The sequence below is a fragment of the Apium graveolens genome, chromosome 8 (assembly GCF_009905375.1).
Source record: "Apium graveolens cultivar Ventura chromosome 8, ASM990537v1, whole genome shotgun sequence".
Taxonomy (NCBI): domain Eukaryota; kingdom Viridiplantae; phylum Streptophyta; class Magnoliopsida; order Apiales; family Apiaceae; genus Apium; species Apium graveolens.
Window position 1 is genome coordinate 248,211,904 of NC_133654.1, and position 19,751 is coordinate 248,231,654.

The 19,751-nt window shown below is 33.7% G+C and overlaps 3 protein-coding genes across 3 annotated transcripts; 1 reads left to right on the top strand and 2 right to left on the bottom strand.

Moving 5' to 3' along the window:
- Positions 1-391: 391 nt before the first annotated feature.
- Positions 392-1,236, bottom strand: LOC141678491 (putative calcium-binding protein CML25). The gene has a single exon (XM_074484829.1). It carries the CDS (start codon positions 1,090-1,092, stop codon positions 523-525), a length of 570 nt encoding a protein of 189 aa, XP_074340930.1. The 5' UTR covers positions 1,093-1,236; the 3' UTR covers positions 392-522.
- An 879-nt stretch (positions 1,237-2,115) lies between these two features.
- Positions 2,116-5,450, top strand: LOC141676997 (ankyrin repeat-containing protein At2g01680-like). The gene is made up of 3 exons (XM_074482728.1): positions 2,116-2,610; positions 3,449-3,858; positions 4,213-5,450. The coding sequence occupies exons 1-3, from the start codon at positions 2,307-2,309 to the stop codon at positions 5,086-5,088; spliced, it is 1,590 nt and encodes a 529-aa protein (XP_074338829.1). The 5' UTR covers positions 2,116-2,306; the 3' UTR covers positions 5,089-5,450.
- Positions 5,451-5,681: 231 nt separating this feature from the next.
- LOC141676996 (cleavage and polyadenylation specificity factor subunit 3-II) lies at positions 5,682-15,845 on the bottom strand. The gene is made up of 13 exons (XM_074482726.1): positions 15,710-15,845; positions 15,441-15,618; positions 14,171-14,243; positions 13,807-13,924; positions 13,479-13,552; positions 12,856-12,992; positions 11,821-11,884; positions 11,275-11,340; positions 9,727-9,796; positions 9,344-9,448; positions 8,959-9,100; positions 7,784-7,880; positions 5,682-6,676 (listed from the first exon to the last, which is right to left on the bottom strand). Exons 1-13 carry the CDS (start codon positions 15,732-15,734, stop codon positions 5,873-5,875), a joined length of 1,953 nt encoding a protein of 650 aa, XP_074338827.1. The 5' UTR covers positions 15,735-15,845; the 3' UTR covers positions 5,682-5,872.
- Positions 15,846-19,751: the final 3,906 nt, after the last annotated feature.

Here is a 19,751-nt window from a genome sequence, read left to right on the forward strand (position 1 = left end):
GTTACTTTGAAAACTTTAAACAGCAGTTTCACACTTGAGATATTTTAAAGTGCAGCGATGAAATCTAAAACAAAAACTGACAAATTAGTTCTTTTCAATTTTCATGTTCCACATGATTTTATGACCAAGAACATGCTCTGTCATACAACATTTAGACACATACATGTGAGTACAATGAAAATCTGTACATAATACAGCTAGTCGGCCAGAAATTTTATGGTAATCTGGCGGCAGAACCGGGATCCTGTATACGATGAGTCACATGTTTCGCATATAATATATCTCAGGCTCGTTGTAGGTTTCACACCAAACATGTAAAACATTTCGGTTTTGTTTTGAAACTTAAATATTGAAACAGAACAAAACAGGGGAAAGTCATCAACAAACAAGCAATAACAAATGAAACATCTATACAGTTTGCATCAACCTGCACTGCAAAATAGTCATTCAGATCATACAAATCATAAAATCAAAAACTACTTAAAATTAAACACTAGATTAAACTCCCATCAATCTTGGATCTCAAGCCTTAGGTGCATCGAAGAAACGCGATCCCTGCGTCATCATAACCTTAAACTCGTCGAAATTAATCATCCCATCGCCATTAACATCGACACCGCTAATCATCTTCTGACACTCTGACATTGTAGTTTTTTCTCCTAAACTCTCCAACACATTTTGCAGCTCCTCAGCCGTGATCAAACCATTCTTATCAATATCAAAAACCGAAAACGCCTCTCTCAAATTCTCCAACACTTCCTCGGAATCAATATCTTTCGTGTTCAGCTCGATAAATTCTCGTAAATCAATAAACCCGTCTCCATCCGAATCAACCTCTTTGATCATACCTGCCAGCTCTTCTTCCGTGGCAACATGGCCTAAACTTCCCATTATTGAGCCTAGCTCGGAAGCTGAGATCTTGCCATCACCATTTACGTCGAATTTCTTGAACACGTGTTCGAGTTCCTCTTCGATTTGTGCACGAGAATTTAACGAGGTTGTTCGTGATACCATCGGGGTGGGAAGCGAATTTGTAGTCTTCTTCTTGCGGGTGAACCAACGTTTCAAGCTCATTTTGTCTGATAAATTCATTTCTGTTATGTGTTCTGAATAATTAATACATGAAGAACAAAATGTAATGTAATATTAAATATAAAGATTGAGATCTTGCATGCTTTGTTCCTCTAAAAAAAATTCTGATTTTTTAGTAAATAATGCATGTATAAATTTAGGAAGATTTGGGGAGCGGTTCATCCGTGCAGAGTAGTTTTTTATATAACTAAAGAAAGATAAATCATATTTATTCTCACAGTAATATATTATCCATTAGTTCATGTGTGGCTAACATTTTACAAATCATCTACCAAATTTATGTTCGTCGAAGAGTGATCAATAATCTAAATCTCGATAAATAAATAAAATTCTGAAATAATAATTCAGGAGGTTTTATGTGGGGATCCTCCTGTGCCCTTGTGCAAAGGACCAAATTGAAGCATAATTTTAAATGTGTAGCATGTGGGGCGTTGCATAATTGACCGACATTAATCGTATTTAATGTTGAATTTTGGCCGTTCTAGCAGTTAGCTCTGTTAGTACTCAATTTAGGCAACAAAACAAAACTATTCCTCCAAGATTAAACAAATCTAATTCTGAGTTCGCCTCAAATAAATCGAATCAAAAACCTATAACTCTGCAAACAAAAGCTCATAGATTTAATATTTCGTTTCTGTTTAACTCAAGAGTTGGACTCTTGAGGTGTGGGTGTTGTAAAAAAAAAGAGGTTGGCTCAACTTAATGTTAAATGAAATTCTAGTATTTTACTAGTTAAAGTTCAAATGATCTGAACCCGATTAAATATCTCGAGTGATTAAGAATTTATCTCTTGTTGTTCCATGTTATGAGTTCGATTCTCCCAGTCATCGAGATTTGTAAGATACGTAAGCCTGATTAATCTAAAAAACTGATGTCCTTGCACACAAACATGATACCTCACAAAACTTTGGCTTCTTCTTGAATTATGTAATCTTAGACAATTATTATAGTAAGAGCTAAATCATAGTAAATGGTCACACATCAGTACATCACATCCTTGTAAGAAACAGACAACAACTCTCCCGCGTCAACTGATGAAACATTAGCAGGCACCCCACAATTATTTCATCCTCCAAAACACGCTTTAAAGCTAAAACTACAGAAACAAATACAAAGATACCATAGATATTGCTATATTCATCACCTTGACTTGGGGTTGTGTATGAAAAAGTAAGAAGAGAAGAAGACTTGACTTGACTTGTTAGCAAGAAAAAATGTCAGTGAGATTCATAACTCACCAATCTTTCTTTGATGCTGTTAAATCTGGCCACCTCAAATCTGTTAAAGATTCATTAGAGAATGATGGGCCAGACTCAGATTATCCATCTGCTTCTAGCTCTTCTGTAATGGAGTTGAGAAATGATAAGGGAGAGAGTTGTTTGTATGTAGCTGCTGAGAGTAATCAAGAAGAGGTGTTTAGTTACTTGCTCAAGTATTGTGATGTTGATCTTGTTAAGATTAAGTCTGCCAAAACTGGCTTGGATGCTTTTCATGTTGCTGCTAAAAATGGCCACTTGGGTATTTCTCCTCCTCCTATCTATGTAGTTATATTCCACTTTTTTTATATAATTAAACGCATTCGTGCATCCACCTGGTCACTGATTAGGTTTGAACCCTCGACTTCCCGTTCTAACTATATAAGATTTTGGTTTCTGGGATGAATTACTTGCTAATTGTAATTTTTTTTTGTTTCTGTTCTAAGTTTATAGTATATGTTTATTATTAAACCAGCTATTGTTTGCAAGCCTATATAGGTTAAGTTTTGGGACAGTTTTGGTGGTTTAGATTTGTAAATTGATTGAGTTAGTTCCATTTTTACTGATTAGTGGAGTTCTATTCAGGTAGATCGAATGGGGGTTAGTGCTCTACGATGAGAAGTTCGAATTTAGCTTCTAAACTTGCATACATAATGAATTAGTATGGGAGCTTGCTTTGTAACTTTGTTTGACTGCTTTGAGTCAATAGAGTGCTAAAAAAGCAGCTTCTTTTTTCTCGCGATAAAGTACTAAAGTAGCTTCATAAGGCTTTAGAGCAGAGAAAGTTTTGTGATGTTGTATCCAGTGACATAAGGACTTGTGCTACTTGCATCCGAATTGTAAATATTAGATTTAAAATTTGCATTTCCATGTGAAGTTTAGTACCAATTCCTTCAAGTTGATAGAGTACAAAACTGGCTCGCGAGGTTTTAATTTTTTTGTAATGCTGTCTGTATTCTGCAAACCACTGATACGAATGACTTGTGCTACTCTCATAAGATATTAAAGTTATGATTCATTATGGCATTTTTGTGAGAAGATTTTATTACCAATCTATTCTGTGCTGCTCAAGGAGTTCTTAATTTGTTGGTTATGTTTAGGAATTGTGAAGGAACTTTTGGGCATGTGGCCAGAGCTTTGTCATTCATGTGATTCCACAAACACTAGTCCCCTGTATTCAGCTGCAGAAAAGAACCATATAAAAGTAGTAAATGCTATATTAGATGCAGATCCAAGCTCAATCAGGATACTGCGGAAAAATGGGAAGACTGCATTGCACAATGCTGTAAGATATGGCCGCATTGCTGTTGTTAAAGCACTTCTAGACAGAGATCCAGAAATCGTTCCCATTAAAGATAAGAAAGGTCAAACAGCACTTCATATGGCTGTAAAAGGAACTGATACATCAGTGATCGAAGAATTATTGCTTGCTGATCATTCCATACTTAATGAACGTGACAAGAAGGGTAATACAGCTGTTCATATCGCCACAAGAAAATGTCGCCCACAGGTACATATTTACATTGATAATCCATAGAGGTTGGAATTAGTCAGTCCGGTGTACATCACCACTCTGCTAATTTGGTCTTATAGATATCACAGCTGCTTGACTCTGATTATTTGTAGTTGACATTCATATCTTCTAGCTGAAAATTATGTTCTCTACCTCTTTTTTCCATGTTCTTTACAACAAAACACTTGTCTCTACTCTGATCTGCAAACTCTTTTTTGTAATCAACCATTTTTTTTGAATTAATTATTACTCTAAATCTTGTCGATGTGTCAACTTTATAATTTTCATATCATTATCAAGTTTTCTTGTTCTTTATAGTATTTTCCCCCTTCTAACATTGCATGTTTTCAGATAGTAAGCCTTTTATTAAGGTTTTCATCCCTCAATGTCAATGCCATCAATAATCATCAAGAAACAGCAATGGATTTGGCAGAAAAACTCCAATATGGAGGCCCTGCTTTTGAAATAAAGGAGGCTTTAACAGAAGCTGGGGCCAAGTACGCCAGGCACGTTGGGCAACTAGATGAAGCGATGGAGCTCAAACGGACTGTAAGTGATATAAAGCATGATGTGCACTCCCAGCTTGTACAAAATGAGAAAACACAAAGAAGGGTTTCTGGTATTGCTAAAGAACTCAAGAAAATTCACCAGGAAGCTGTTCAGAATACAATAAATTCTGTAACAGTTGTTGCTGTTCTATTTGCTTCCATAGCTTTCTTGGCAATATTCAACTTGCCTGGACAGTATGTAATGGTTGACCCCGAAACTGGAAAAGCAAATATTGCTAAAAGTACTGCATTCCAAGCATTCTGCCTCCTGAATGCCACTTCCCTCTTCATCTCTTTATCCGTTGTTGTGGTTCAAATCACGTTGATTCCCTGGGACACCAGAGCACAAACACAGATAGTTTCAGTTGTAAACAAGCTAATGTGGGCTGCCTGCATGACCACTTGCGGTGCTTTTCTGTCTATAGCTTTTGTAGTTGTCGGAAAAGGAAGTTCATGGATGGCCATCACAATTACTGCATTGGGAGTTCCTATTCTTCTAGTTACTCTTGTCAGCTTGTGCTACTTTGTTTTCAGGCAACACTTCGGAAGTTTTGGATATGATTCTCAGAGAAGCATTAGAAGGGCAAGTGGAAGCAAGTCTTTCTCTTGGTCTGCATATTCAGCAAATATCTCAGATGAAGAGGAAGAGTCTGACCACAATAAGATCTATGCTTTATGATAATACTAAACACATTAGGACACCAAAGATGGTGGATATTCACCACAAACATAGCCTATGCCTTGTGAGTTGTGACTGGCTTCTGTGTTCCTCGTTTCATAATTGCTTTAACATTGATCTACAGAAGTCATAACCAATTAGAACAGAAGAGAGATGCCACAAAAGATAGGCTAGCTTTTGTACGGACCTTCAGCTCCCCCCCCCCCTCGATGTATACTACTAGTCTAAGATATTGTATGCATTCAAGTAAGAGATCAATGTTGCATTGATCCTTCAGTACATATTCTGTAAAGAAATTTGCGGTTTTGCAAGTGTAATAAATAGTTTGCAGGAATTTAGGTACCTGCAGTAAATTTGATTCAGCAAGCAAGATTTTAGTTTTGTCCGGGTCAATTGCTCCCCTGGATTTTGTCTTCTCACTTTCCTCTTTACAGCAGAAAATCTAAGATGCAAAAAAATCACGAGCCATCAGTGGTCCTTGAGTTTACTAGGGATATGGTTAACATTGTATTCATAATATGATAAGAAATGACATCATTGGTTACATTGGATTATGAGAGCCTATGTTTGAAAATAAGCATGGCACTGCAGGGTGCTCGGACAACGGAAAATTTATCTCTCTGGAGCTCCACATATATAAATATATTGCATAGCTCAACATAGCTCAACAGAACGTAGCTCAACATACAAGTACAGTGAAATCAAGCTTGATAACAATACAATTTACAACATTTGTGTGACATCATTTTCTTTAAAATTAAATTTTGCACAAGTACTGTCAATATCAAACTTCAGTAGTGCTCAGTTCCAAAGTCCTCAGTGTGGAGATGACTTTCCTGGCAAGCTGTTCATCCGCTGCTAACCAAGTGCAACAAATATATACGGCTTCAGACTTATTTATACTAGTTTCGCTCATTCTATAGGGACAATCATCATTAAGACAGACAAAAATGCTGACAGATTCTACTTGAATATGTTCCCCACAGTCTTGGATGTTTACTTCGGCTAATTCAATTGCGAGTTTCCCAATTAATAAGTGAAGCCACACACATTTATCAATGATAGGAAGCGTATCTCTTGAAATTTGAATGTTTCTGGCATTTCCTAAGTTGCCGACGCGTACCTGGCAACAATAAGCAAACTGGAGTTCGTGTTTTTTAGCTCCCAACATGTCCAGAAACTCGTCCTGGTGGACAGCCTTTGCTTTCTTGCTTTTGTCCAAACACAAAATCCCCTCAGTTACTCTATCATCAAACACCCGCAGTGGATCAATTGGCATTGCCATTAACCCTGTATTGGAGTTTCCTTCTGCATTTGTTTTCGAGAATTTGAAGTTTGGATACTTTGCTTTCCGTCTTAATGTATCTGAGATATCAGCTTTCACATAATGAGTTGAAGGAACGGACACAGTTTCATTGTTTGCAGGACAATAACTAGGAATACCCAATTCCGATTGAATTCTTTCTTGGAGAGCGATCATATTGGGCTTTTCACCATGCATAAGTATTACGTGCTTGGGAGAGAGAAATTTGACTAGGTCCATGATTCCTTTGGCGTCCGTGTGAGCGCTAAAAGATAATTGATGAATCTACACAAGGAAAAAACAGAAAACAAATATAAAAACTCAACATAGGAACTTGTTATTAGGTATTGCTACAACAAGAATAAGCATATAATATACACAGAGAAGGCACCATAAATTATTTTAGGCAATGATTTGAAAAAAATAAGTTTCTTTTTTACTCCGGCATACCAAATACAGTATGTGCATTCAGCAACAGATTTTTTTTAATTGCAAGACATAATCACAGGATACAACTTGAGAGCTCCAACAGGACAAAGCATCAACAGTTAACAATCAAGAATGATTTCTGTACAGAATAGATGCATAATATTATGTCGTAAACTACTAACTCTATCCCTGTTCCACTATATATTGGAAAAGTCCAATTTCAAAATGAATTATCATTTTTGCCAAGTAACACGCTAAATACACGTGCAGTCACATATCATAGCCAGTTGGAAGGGATACAAACTGGACGGCCTATTCTAAAATAATATAAATCTTTTTGCCGGGCATCATTAATACGAGAGTTTGAGTCTAACAGATGGTTCATTATTTAAATTTGGACAGGGAAATAGCCCATCCAGCAAATATGGAAATTGTCAAATCATGTATACACAAAGTTTTATAAAATCAATCAAACGAATAATAACATATCCTGAAGCTTCAATAAACTAAAGAATGCATCCTTGAGCAAAAGGCAGTAAGCAGCAGATTATAAGTGATTGTGTGCAGATTGATAACAGAACTAGTGCCCTACTCTAAAAGTCTTGTAACCCAGTTGCATTTGTCCAAATTGAGGTTTATATACCCACCAGGAAGTAGTTTGGTACGAAAATAATTTAATTTTCAAATACTTTTTTAGGGCCCTATGCTTCTTAAGCTTAAGATTGCTTTAATTTGAACATGTCAATTGGTCACTTCTCACTTGGTTCAATTTTTCATAGTAAATACTTTCAATAACTTTCCCATAATACTTGAGAATTATTTTTTTGCTTTGATAGAAGGGATCCACCAAAAAAAATAAAAAATTAGATAAATTGGGGAATAATAGTGAACCAGAGTAAAAGAACAAAGATATCAGCATACATATTGCAAGAAAAGTTTTGAAAGAAGAAAAGTAAGTAGAACCTTGCATCGCACATCCACTTGGGTATCTCTATCCACATTAACTTTTTTGGGTTTACCTGACATCAGCTGGTTCCCTATAGTTCCCGCCAAACAATAACTAGGAGAAAAAAACAAATGGATAGCAAGTGTGAACAAACTGATGGCCAAGTACACATTATTTGTTAAATTACAATTTGTAATGGGTCTAACACAACAAAGTTCAATTTACTGAGGGTAAAGAATACATTACATAAATATGCATACAATAGAAGGCTCGCTCTAGGATGCACAAGGAAAGAGAAATGAATTTTTCATCGAGGATGGAACAAGCATATACTATTCACACAAAACGTATCACTTAACCAATCAGCTAAAAGTTCTAACTAGATTAATTAAATCAGATATATCACACATATTTCTTTTGTAATAGTCAAATACAAGTCATAGAGGTAGACCATCAAGTTCGTTCATGAACTAAGACTTAATTAGATTACTGAGGTAATTTGGCTACCTCTAGAGGGTCTGCTTCAGCAATAAATAGATTCAATTTATAAGTTATATAGTCCTATAAGTGATACAAAATAAGTTCAACACAGCTATAGCATAGATTACACGGAATTATTTAAATTTCCACAGATAGATGAATTTGAAAGCACCCGATTCTAAACACCATCAGACAATTCTAAACATAATCAGATGGGTTGTTCTAGTCCTAGGACAAGATTTATGTTATAATTCTATTAGAATATAGAACACAGAAAAAGATGATTGGTATGTATACATGAATTCGTTGCAGCTCACAATGATAATATAACTTGCAATTTTGCCTTTTTGACTCTTGCTCCACATATAAAGCTTATCATCTGTTAGAACACACCACATGCCCCAACTTTTCTAAAGCTCACATTATCCTTTTTTTCTACTTTCTTTTCTTCCTCTAGACAAGTCTTAACGTAGTTTACTTTAGTTATTTTAACAAATACTGATTACTTCACATATAATAAATTTTATTTCATACGAGTTGTTGAAGTACACAAGAAGTTCGCTTCATACACAATATGCACAAACTTACAGGCGCACCCACATATACTTATATAAATTAACACAAACATACATATGTATATCGAAGGAAGATGTATGCTTATTGTAGAAATCTAATCAGCATGATATCTACAAGATTTTAAGTACTAATTTACCCTGGCAACACAATAAGGTTCTCTTCATACGGAGCCCAGTGCTTAAAAACCTCAAGTGAAAAGCCACCACTAATCATTCCAGGTGTAGCAAAGAGAACACAGGGTCCAGGAGCATTAATCATGGAGCGTTCAAAACTGCAAACTGAATTTCTTTCCATTATTAGACATCAGATATATGGTTTTGTGATATACATATGTAACTCAGGAAGCACTACTGGCCAACTAATTCATATGGTTATAATTTTGCAAAGTACATCGTGTTGTTATACTGTTCTAGATTAATAACAAACAAAAGATGGTTCTCAAAGTGTCAAAGTCTCTTATATTGACGTCTAACACCGTACTGAAGTCTTTTACTATTATTCGAAAGTTAAACGAGGTATACCATGTTTGAAATCAAATGCATTCCGAGTGGTATATGCATCTTTCACCTTTTGGCTGGTCCAGTTGATGAGAACTTTATAATACATATTAGCTTGTAAAGTCAATCCTGGAAGACAAAATGACAAAAATTAAATAATTAATCGAATCAGATGGAATGCATTACATTACATGGTATATTGGCTTTCTGGGAATCTTTTTGCCATACAGTTACTATTCTTTAGCAGATAAATGTCAATATTGTTAACCAATGTTGTATTCTACAGAACTTTGACTTTCTATAAAATTATTACCAATAACAAAAAGAAGATATCATCAGTTCATCACTAGTTCATGTGATCAGTAGATAAAGAGAAAGACAGCCAAAAGGAAACAAGAAGGGAATACCTGCAGAAAAGTATATCGGGACCTTTAAACTCATCCTCTCCCAGTAATCTTCCAATAGTATACAAAGTTCCTATTAAATTAGAACTGGCACCATCAGAGAATTGTTGTGTAATACATAAACAACTGCATATTCAATGCCACGAATAAGAAGACCAAATAATAACACAAGTGGTTGAGACTAGTGGAAGGCTACTCATTTCGCCCAATTCCAGCGGACAAAAAAAATGATGAATCTCTTTCTAGGATTTTGGTGGGAGTAATTCATTCTGTTGAGAAGACACCATACAAGAACTTCAATTAATCAGGTCAGAAAAGATGTGGGACCATTACCATATGAACTATACAGATTGTAGGGCTAGGATTCCCCAACGATGTACTGATGGTGTCTGCTAGCATTCATCATATGGAAATACAATATGTGTTTTCTTTTTATGCTCTCAGATGGAAACAAAATATGGAAAAAAGTTAAAATAATCATCTTTCATTGATAATTTCAGAAAAAATATAGTGTTTGAACAATCAGCGCACAGTTTGCGATAGTGGTAAGTTTCTTTATATTCATGTTTACTGTATCTAGGCACTAAAGTAGCATAAACACTTGTATTTCGTATCAAACATGTTATTTGATCAAATTCTGGTTTCGCAATTTCTGCTTCTGCAAAAGCTAGAAAGGGGTTTTTGTTGTACTCATTCGGTCTCAGAAAGCTAATGACTGACATTTGACCAAAAACAATTGTAGATATAAAAGTTTCCATGAACAATAACGTCAAAATTTAATAAAAATTAAGACTATACTGACACATTCAACATTTTAATCTTTTATGCTGAACCAATATTCTTACATATATTAAACATTTTAATCTTTTATTCTGAAGCAATATTATTGACAAACGATTGCTAATTGTTAAGGAACCGGTCGTTCTAAAACCTCAAGGTTTTAGAGGAAGGCCCTTCCCAGGATCTTATATTATTATTCTAACACTAATCAAAATTAAAAGTACTTTTTGGTATAATTTTTTCCCAGTGTCTTTAATGTGAACTATTAATTAAAATTTGACAAATTAATTAAGTATATGACCTACACAATTTAAGACGCATAAATTTATATATAGACATTATAAAGATGAGAATTAACATCCATAGAAGTAATTACCTATTTTCTGTGATAAACCTATTTGAATAATGAAGGATTTTTTTCTTGAAGTTAATAAAGAAACTTATTTGATTTTGAAAAAGTAGATACTTGAGAAGCAAAAGCCTAAAACATCTCCAGAAGTGCTTTGAGCTTTTAACTTATCTGTAAATCATAGTGTCTTAGAGAGCCTGTGCGTAGATTATAACTTTTGGATCGAAAGGTGAAACAAACACCTACTGTACTTTGTAACTTTTCAAACCTAAGAGTTGAAAGCTGGCTAAAAAAGCTAATCCAAATGGGGCCGATTGGTTTAAGGAAGATTGATGATGTTAATTAATAATAATACAGAATCACAAATAATTCAATTATAGAGATATTCAAATCACAAATCACAATAATGGTGAGGAGATAACCTGAGCTCGACCGAGAGCAAATGTAGGGATGAGCACTTTCCCTCCACTGGAAACACATTTATGAACCTACAAAAATGTTTTTAATATTAATTAAAGTTACACGAAGAAATTTAATGTACTTGATGCTATATCCAGTACAATATAATTGCAACAAAAGAAAAATGTATTAAATCTCATGGTGTCATTTGATATAAATGCAATTTATATTGCATTTCGAAGACTACTTGATAAGTTTGCATATATACATATAGCAATTTGAATACCACTTGACAAAAAACTACATGTATATGAAAGTTAGTACTGATGTACTCATTTATGACTAATTCATAGACAATATCTTATAATCATATAAAAATTCAAACTTTATATGAGTTGAAAACATTTCCCAATTTTAATATAGGAGATTACAGATAAAAGTAGAAAAACAGGATTAAACAAGAAGAGAGAAAGAGACCATGCTTATAGCAAAAGAAAAGGAAGAGACCATGTGAACTGATATATACTAAGATTAAAATATTAGAAAGTAGCAGCTTATCGTAATCATACAGCATTGAGAAATTCTCTTTCCCTAGCATATTTCGAATCTCGTGTGGTTTTACCATACGTTGACCTGCAAAAAGTAATCTTATTAATGCAATGACACTTGATTCAGAGATATGCATTAACTTTGTTTTATTCCATAGCTCTACATCTAAGCTTGTTATACCGCAGGTAAAATTCTTTCAACAGGATCATACCCATCTTGCACAGCACCCACAAGTTCCCCTTTTGTTATTATTAGAAATCTACTTTCAAAAGCATAAATACTGTGAAGAAAAATGATACGTTGTGTTCTACAGATACTTCAGCTTGACATATATTACACTGTTTGTCTGAAAAGTACAAGTTACTAGGGGCAATCGCGTGGTTTGCGATTATAAACTACAAGATTCGGATGGTTTAATTATTCTCTAAAAATTTAGTTTACCGTTACATGTATACAAATCCATATATATAGCCCCATTAAGAAATTCATGTAATGCATACATAGGCAACAGTTCATATTTAAAAATATTACACTATTAGGACTAATCAATTCTATCCGAGTGCAATTAATGAATCTCAGTTTCATGACTGATCTGCAACTGTAATAAGTTTGGATTCGGCATGATCATAGACCATAGTACTTCCTAAAAGAAAGTGATACAAACCAACTTTTGGTAAAATGGCGAACTGATAGCAGACTAATAATACAATATCTCAGTGACTCAATTACATACCATCATATTTAGAAGAGTTCTCACTAAAGTATATCCATCTTCAACATTGTGACATTCATATTGCAAACCATATTGTAACACCTTATATACGGAGCCATTACTGTATCAGCAAAAAGTCACAACATTAAGGGAAAAATACGGTGATTCTCAAGAGTGTGTGATCAAGTGAGTGTGTCTTGTTTGTTATTTTGTGGCCAATAGCTAAGGAAAAAAGGGTTTGCTTCCTGAGCGCATAAAAAAAGATAATCTCATAAGCAAATAGAAAACACGGGTAAATTATATGCATTCATTCCACATGCATCGAGAAATTGAGAAACATTACTCTGATATAAGAAGGTCCAAATGCAGCCGATCAATTTGTGCAGCTCCAAGATGTCTATCAGGTGTCATATTATAGTCACCTGTGTAAACCATTGAAGCATCTCCCACTTTAACATAAAACATTGCAGCTCCAAGCACCTACAAACATTTTTTCCATGTTAAATGATCAGGTATTGAAATCAAATAGGGAATACTTCTCAATTCCATAAGAACCGGATAATAACTACAATGACAAACTAAGAATCTAACATGTCTACCCCAGATTGCGATTATTAAAAACAAATCTTGGTATGCCTGTAATGTATTGATTAATGTGCAAGGGAGAGTATTTTTATTTTTTTGTAGAAACATACACTCATGGTTGTTCTATCATGTTCACTTTTGACTAATCTCATGGCCCATGGATACACCCCACAAGGCTCGTTCATTAGGCATATGTAACAGAGCATAAAAGTCCAGAAGAAATAAAAATAATGTATTGATACTTAAGAATTGTCAAAAAAAACTTTATGCATCAGTTATCATGTAAACGGCATGTCGAAATAACTTATAGATGTGATTAATAAGTTAAACGTAAACTCAAAAACTGAAGACAGCAAGAGAAATTAGGATCATGATGCCTACATGTCCTGCATAGTATGCACGTATCTGAAGGTCTTTATCAACCTGCACGGTCTGCTTCAAATCCACAGCAGTAACTGCCACATCATTCAAAACATCATAAATCAATTTTGTAAAAGAGAATGAGGATGATATACAAGAGCAAGGTTCCTAGGTCAACACAACAATAAAACATCAACAATGTACTGTGAAAACAGCATAGGCTTCCTCAATTCTACATTTTTTATATACATCTCTTTACATTTTCTAATAGTACTTCATACGTTGGGAAATTGTTATAATTTCTTCATAATACTTCATTTTAAATAGATATGAGAACAAGGTTGACTACCTTTCTTCATACATTCCGCAATATTTTCCGACGTGAATTGTTCTTCTTCTCCCCTTCTGTCCACCATAACTTTCCGGTAATCCTCCAACATCAAGGGAGCGAGAGCTTTTGTTGGATACTTCAGAAACAAATGTTCAAATGGCAGAGAATGAAATTACAGTTATTATGGAAATAGAAAGAGATAACTGAAAAATATTAATTAAAAAAGCATATCGATGACTAGATGGTACTCGGTAAGGCTTTAAAATCAATTAATAGTGTTCCCTTCCCATTTTGGATCTTAACAAAATTTACCAATGTGCTCTACTACTGGTAGTAACAGAAATTCACTTCATAAGTTCACAAACTAATTATCGCGTCTTACCGTCATATAAATTGGGCCCTTGTATCCGCAGACTTCAGTGAAGTATGGCAGAGCTCCAATATGGTCAAGGTGACTGCATCAATATATCAACTTAGCTCATTTGAAACTTAAACATTAACATGAAAAATAAAGAAGGAAATTTGATCTATTCTATACTCTCATAAATATGCAAAATCCTCTTTACACTCCAATCCAAATTATTTGTACCCTTAAATAAAATTACAGTCTTGTAAGTCAGCTATGTGTATGGTGTTTAAGCTACCAATGGTCAAGATTCATAACACTACAGCATGTAGTTACTTTATAGGGACGATTTTATAAGTACTTCGTACAACGATGTTTCGATCCTAAAGTCACAAAAAGCAAATGAAGGGAAATTAGAAATCTGACTTATTGCAGATTATGAAATTTAAAAAAACTGAGCAAAAGCAATTGAAGAGTGCAAATAATGCTTAGCACAACACCGTAGCGGAATAAGTTATCTATAATCAGTTTTGAACTTGTGTGTGGCAGCAAGATTCAAGATGAGCAGTGTAGAAGCTGAAGTTTGTGTAATTATTAAAGACGATGCAAAGAACACTTTTTGCAGTTATAAAATCAACGAAACCATTCATAACTGCTAGTACCTTTTTATTTTCTTTCTGTAATTTATTTGGATGATGCACAAATCACTTTTAAGTTTTTTTCGAAACTTCTCCTCACCTTAATTCTCAGACCAAGTGATCTATCTACTTACTGAGATAGATGTCAACATAAAAAATCATAATTTAACTTTAAAAAAAATCCTAAGATTTTTGTAAAGCCTTATATTGATCAATACCACTACTAGAAAGTCCTCTATTTCACTCTAATATCAGACGCTAACATTACCTAACATTATTATACATACATCCACTAAGAGGGCGTAATAAATGGTTAATAAATCCAGTTAATAGGAATCGAACCTCAATCAGACCTTAGTGCTTGCATTACCAATTTTGTTGTACGGAACGGTAACCTCATTCCTCTTACTCTTAGTGGGTAAATCATTCCCTCCACCTACCTTTAAATACCATATCATTCCCATTCCCGATTCTCATTACCACCAACAATCAAAACGCCCAACCTTATTATCCTCTGTCCAAACTTATCTTCCTTATCAACTTCATTACAACCCTACCTATTCTTCTACTACACATTCATTTACTTAATCTAACAAACTATCCGAAAAACAAAAATAACGAATACAATAAAGTAAAATACACAAATAAATCAAGAAATCGAGACATACAAGTGTGTAATAATAATGCAGGCAAGGGAATGATCAAAATCGCGAGTTTTCGAGATACGAGAGAAATCGGGGTATCGTTGGTGATCATGATGACCCATATGCATTCCGCAATCGAACATGATTTTCTTGCCGTTAATATTCACCACCGCACAACTCTTCCCCACTTCTTGGCCTGCCCCTGTAACAAAACACAACATTATACAACAGTTAATACATAAAACAAACATAAACATATATATACATGTATGATTATACATATACGTACGTACCCAGTACTAGACACTCAATAGCCATGGCTTTTTGCAATTTGAACGGAGAAAAGAATTTTAATTTTTGTAGGGTTTAAGCCAATTGGGGTTTTAGTTGCTTAATATTATTTTTGTAAGTAAGTGGACCGGGTTTTCAATTTATATCCCCGTCAAACGAACCGGGTTTGGGGGATTTGAATTGATACGTAGATAATCGGCTTAAATATCAAAGGGGTCATTGAACGTCATATATCAGTTTAATCATCAAAGTTAACGGGGTATCATTTGAATCACTAAAATTATAATAAATATCATACATATACCTCAAAATATGTGTTCGAGAATTAAAATTTATTTTATGGAGTTCTATATATTTTTCTTGAATCTTATTACAACCAAATGAAAATGTATGAATTCTGGTATTTTCTATAATATAATAAGATTTTTTAAAATTTATCTACTATTTATTTTTAATTTTGTAGTCATTTGCTTTATTTAAATAAAAATAATTAGTAGATAAATTTTAAAAATCTCAAAAAATAATCTAAAATACTATGAATTCATAACTTTTCATTTGGTTGTAATAAGATTTTAAAAAAATGTTTAGAACTCCATAAAATAAATTTTAATTCTCGAGCACATATTTTGAGGTATCTGTTTGATATTTATTATTACTTTAGTGATCCAAATGATACCCCGTTAAGTTTGATAATTAAACTGATATATGATTTTCAGTTGAGTGACCACTTTGATATTTAACACGTAGATAATCTCCTTTCCCAACCCCATATACGCACTTTTACACCGTTTTCATGTCACAAATTACATCAAATTTGATATCACTATAAATTATATATTCCTCAAATAACCTATATAGTATAAAAATGTTATAAAATTTAGAGTTGTTAGATTGAAGTTAGATTTGAAAGTAGTTGTTCTCATAAGTGTGTTTTATAATTTAGATTTTATTATTTTTTTTAAATTTGAAGATATTCAATTTGGATTATGTTATAAAATTCGAAATTGGAAGAGATCGGTTCAGATATCGATTTAGGATTAATCAGAGAATCGGGGATTAATTGGAGGAAAAATCGGATGCATTTTATATTTTAAATTATATTTAATTTTAATATCCTTATTTTAGTAGTAATTTAGAAGTTAATATATCATATTATTAATTTATACTTGTTTAAATTTAATTGAAATTCTATATTATATACTAATTTATTTTTAATATGACTATCAAGAAAAATATATAATGATTAATCGAATTTCAAAAATCGGAGCGGTGACGTGCCTGACATAAGATTATTGATTAAATCGGAGATTTTTAGAACCACAAATTTTGATGGTAAAAAATTGAATAAAATCGGAGTTTATTCAATCTTGTTTTCAAAAAGTCTATACAGTATTGTGGTATTCAATTTGAATTTAAAAAAAGTTATTAAAATATGATGGTATTCAAAATTTCATGGATTTTATTTTATTTGATAATTGGTGGATTTAATGAATTTGATGGTACATATTTAATATTTTGAAATCTCTATTAAATACATTAAATTCTAAAAGATTTCGAAAAAAATCCATAAAATCATCAAAATTCTGCAAGATTTTTTTATTAACTACATCAAAATTAAAGAATAACTAAAATAAACAAAAAAAATCCAAAATTCATGTATTACTATCAATTCTCTAAAATCTAAATCGAAACACCCCGTTAGACAAACAGAACTATTCGTGAATCCGTTCGAACTAGGCTCAATAAAAGCTCTTTTCGACTCGTGTTGGAAATAATTTTCTGCTCGGACGGTCTTCGGTCGGACCTGCAAGGAGAAGAATGCAAGGGTTTGACCCCCCCGATTCGTCTCCGGGGTGAGAATCGGTAATTGGTCTTCGTAGGTAAGATATGAACGTACAAGCGGTTGTTGAATATGTAATTGTATATATGATTGTGTATCAAACTAGCAAATTTGGGCCAATTTTTATACTAGATATTGTCCACTATTGGTGGTCATTTGAGTGAACCCAGTAAGATCAGGGAAAACGTGGCATATTTGTTCGTTACTTCCGATTCAGATGTGCCTTGTACTGAATCTGTGGCTTCTTGGGCTTCTTTTTCGGACTGGACTTCCAATTTAGACATACTTTGGGTTAACATCAATGAGATTTTTTGTTATCGGCCCATGTACTAAACTGTTTATCTAGACGGGGCTCCAACATGTCCCCGGACTTCAATCGAAATATATTTGGATGAAGTACATTTCTTTATCCCGTCTTCGGGATTTCCCTAAGGGCTGAATTCTTTGGGCGGCAACAAAGTCAAGCAAAAAGATATAGGAGCCGAATGAACTGTCTAAGATTTCATCGGGTTCACACCTAAAATTAATATGAACAATTTGTAACTAAAAAAATGCCTTCGGACTCTAACTCTTGTCTGCCTTCCGGCGTGGCTAATAATCTGCCTTCGGGCAGGGCCGACCTTTGGGTAAGGCGATCAAGGAGGCCGCCTAGGGCACCACCGCGCACAGGGGCACCAAAATATTTCAATAACATATGTATATAGGTGTATTTATTTTTTATATTTTTTATTTTTTTTATATTTTAAAATATAAATTTTAATTAGAATATATTAACATATATGTGATTGGGGGACATATTAAAATTTTAAAATATATTATTATCTTTGTGATAACTTTATTTTAAAATTAAAATATAATTTACTTCAATTTACTTTAAAAATATAATTAATAAATTTATTTAATAAACAAAACAAAGTAAAAATGTGAAAGGTTTGGAGAAATTGAGTTTTTGGACTATGCGCGTCTATACCCATTACCCCAGATGGCCAGATGAAGTCATATAACAAAAGTACAAAACCCTCTCCTTCCCTCTGCTTAGCTACCGAATAAAATACAGAACACGGATTGTTCTCTGTTCATTCTGAATATCAATTATCAAAACACTGGAAGTCATCGACTCACTGAAATTCGTAGGCTTGTTCATTTTGATGATCTTGGGGTTATTGCAGCTGATGATGATCAGAACTTGAGTGCTGAACAAAAATTCAGAAGGTATTATTTCTTGTATATTGTTGATCAAGGTGTTTTTCAACTCAAAGAACGGTTTAAACAGTTTCAAGATTATAAGGAAAAATTTGGGTTTTTATTTAACCTGAAGAAGCATTTATCTAGTGATGATGAGGGGTTAAAATCTTGTTGCATGAAGCTTGAGGGATTTCTTAGACATGATATGCGATATGATATTGTTGGCGCAGAGTTGTTTAACGAGTTACTAGTGCTTCGAATGGTAATACCCGATGAGATAACAAAGGCAATAGATGTGCTTAATTATTTAAGTTTTAGTTCAAGACAAATAAATTATCCAAATGCTTGGATAGCTTATAGAATCGTTGTGACCATTCATGTTACAGTGGTAGAGGCGGAAATGACATTTTCTAGATTGAAACTGATCAAATCTTATCTCCGCTCTTCGATGTCTCAAGATAGACTTAATGGATTGGCTTTATTGTCTATTGAAAGTGAGCTGACAAGTTCTCTAGATTATAGCAAAATCATAGAGAGATTCACATCTCAAAAGCCTAGAAAAAAGTTTCAAAATCAATAAAGGTAAACTCATTTTTATAACTTTATTTTGACATTGTTGTGTACTAGTAATGATGACTGTTCTATATTCATGATACTACATCAGTGGCTTGCAGGAGATTATTGCAGGAGGTTGAAAACTTGGATATTTAGCGTACAAGAAATTCATTATATTCACTTGCTAGTTTAGATTCAAGTAAGTTTTCTTTTATATAATGAATATATCTTATTGTGATTTTTTGGTTATGAATATGGGGCGCCATTTTTGAATCCCGCCTAGGGCACCCAAATAAATAGGGTCGGCCCTGCCTTCGGGCTTTATATTTGTCCACTTTCGAGCATAACTTAAATAAGCATATTGCTAGGTCCTATTTTGGTTTATTTCACCTTAACATAATTTTTACACCACTTTGGTTTTATAATTGGCTTGTCTTCGGGTTGATTTTTCATAGGCCTTCGGA

Excerpts from the sequence above, each read along its gene's own strand:
- LOC141676996 (XM_074482726.1), bottom strand. The coding sequence starts at position 15,734 with ATGGCTATTGAGTGTCTAGTACTGG. Across the intron at positions 11,885-12,855 it reads TTGGACCTTCTTATATCAGA|GTCAACGTATGGTAAAACCA; the intron begins GTAATGTTTCTC and ends TACTTTTTGCAG. Across the intron at positions 11,341-11,820 it reads AAAGAGAATTTCTCAATGCT|GTTCATAAATGTGTTTCCAG; the intron begins GTATGATTACGA and ends ACATTTTTGTAG.
- LOC141678491 (XM_074484829.1), bottom strand. The coding sequence starts at position 1,092 with ATGAATTTATCAGACAAAATGAGCTTGAAACGTTGGTTCACCCGCAAG.
- LOC141676997 (XM_074482728.1), top strand. The coding sequence starts at position 2,307 with ATGTCAGTGAGATTCATAACTCACCAATCTTTCTTTGATGCTGTTAAA. Across the intron at positions 2,611-3,448 it reads TGCTAAAAATGGCCACTTGG|GAATTGTGAAGGAACTTTTG; the intron begins GTATTTCTCCTC and ends GGTTATGTTTAG. Across the intron at positions 3,859-4,212 it reads CAAGAAAATGTCGCCCACAG|ATAGTAAGCCTTTTATTAAG; the intron begins GTACATATTTAC and ends GCATGTTTTCAG.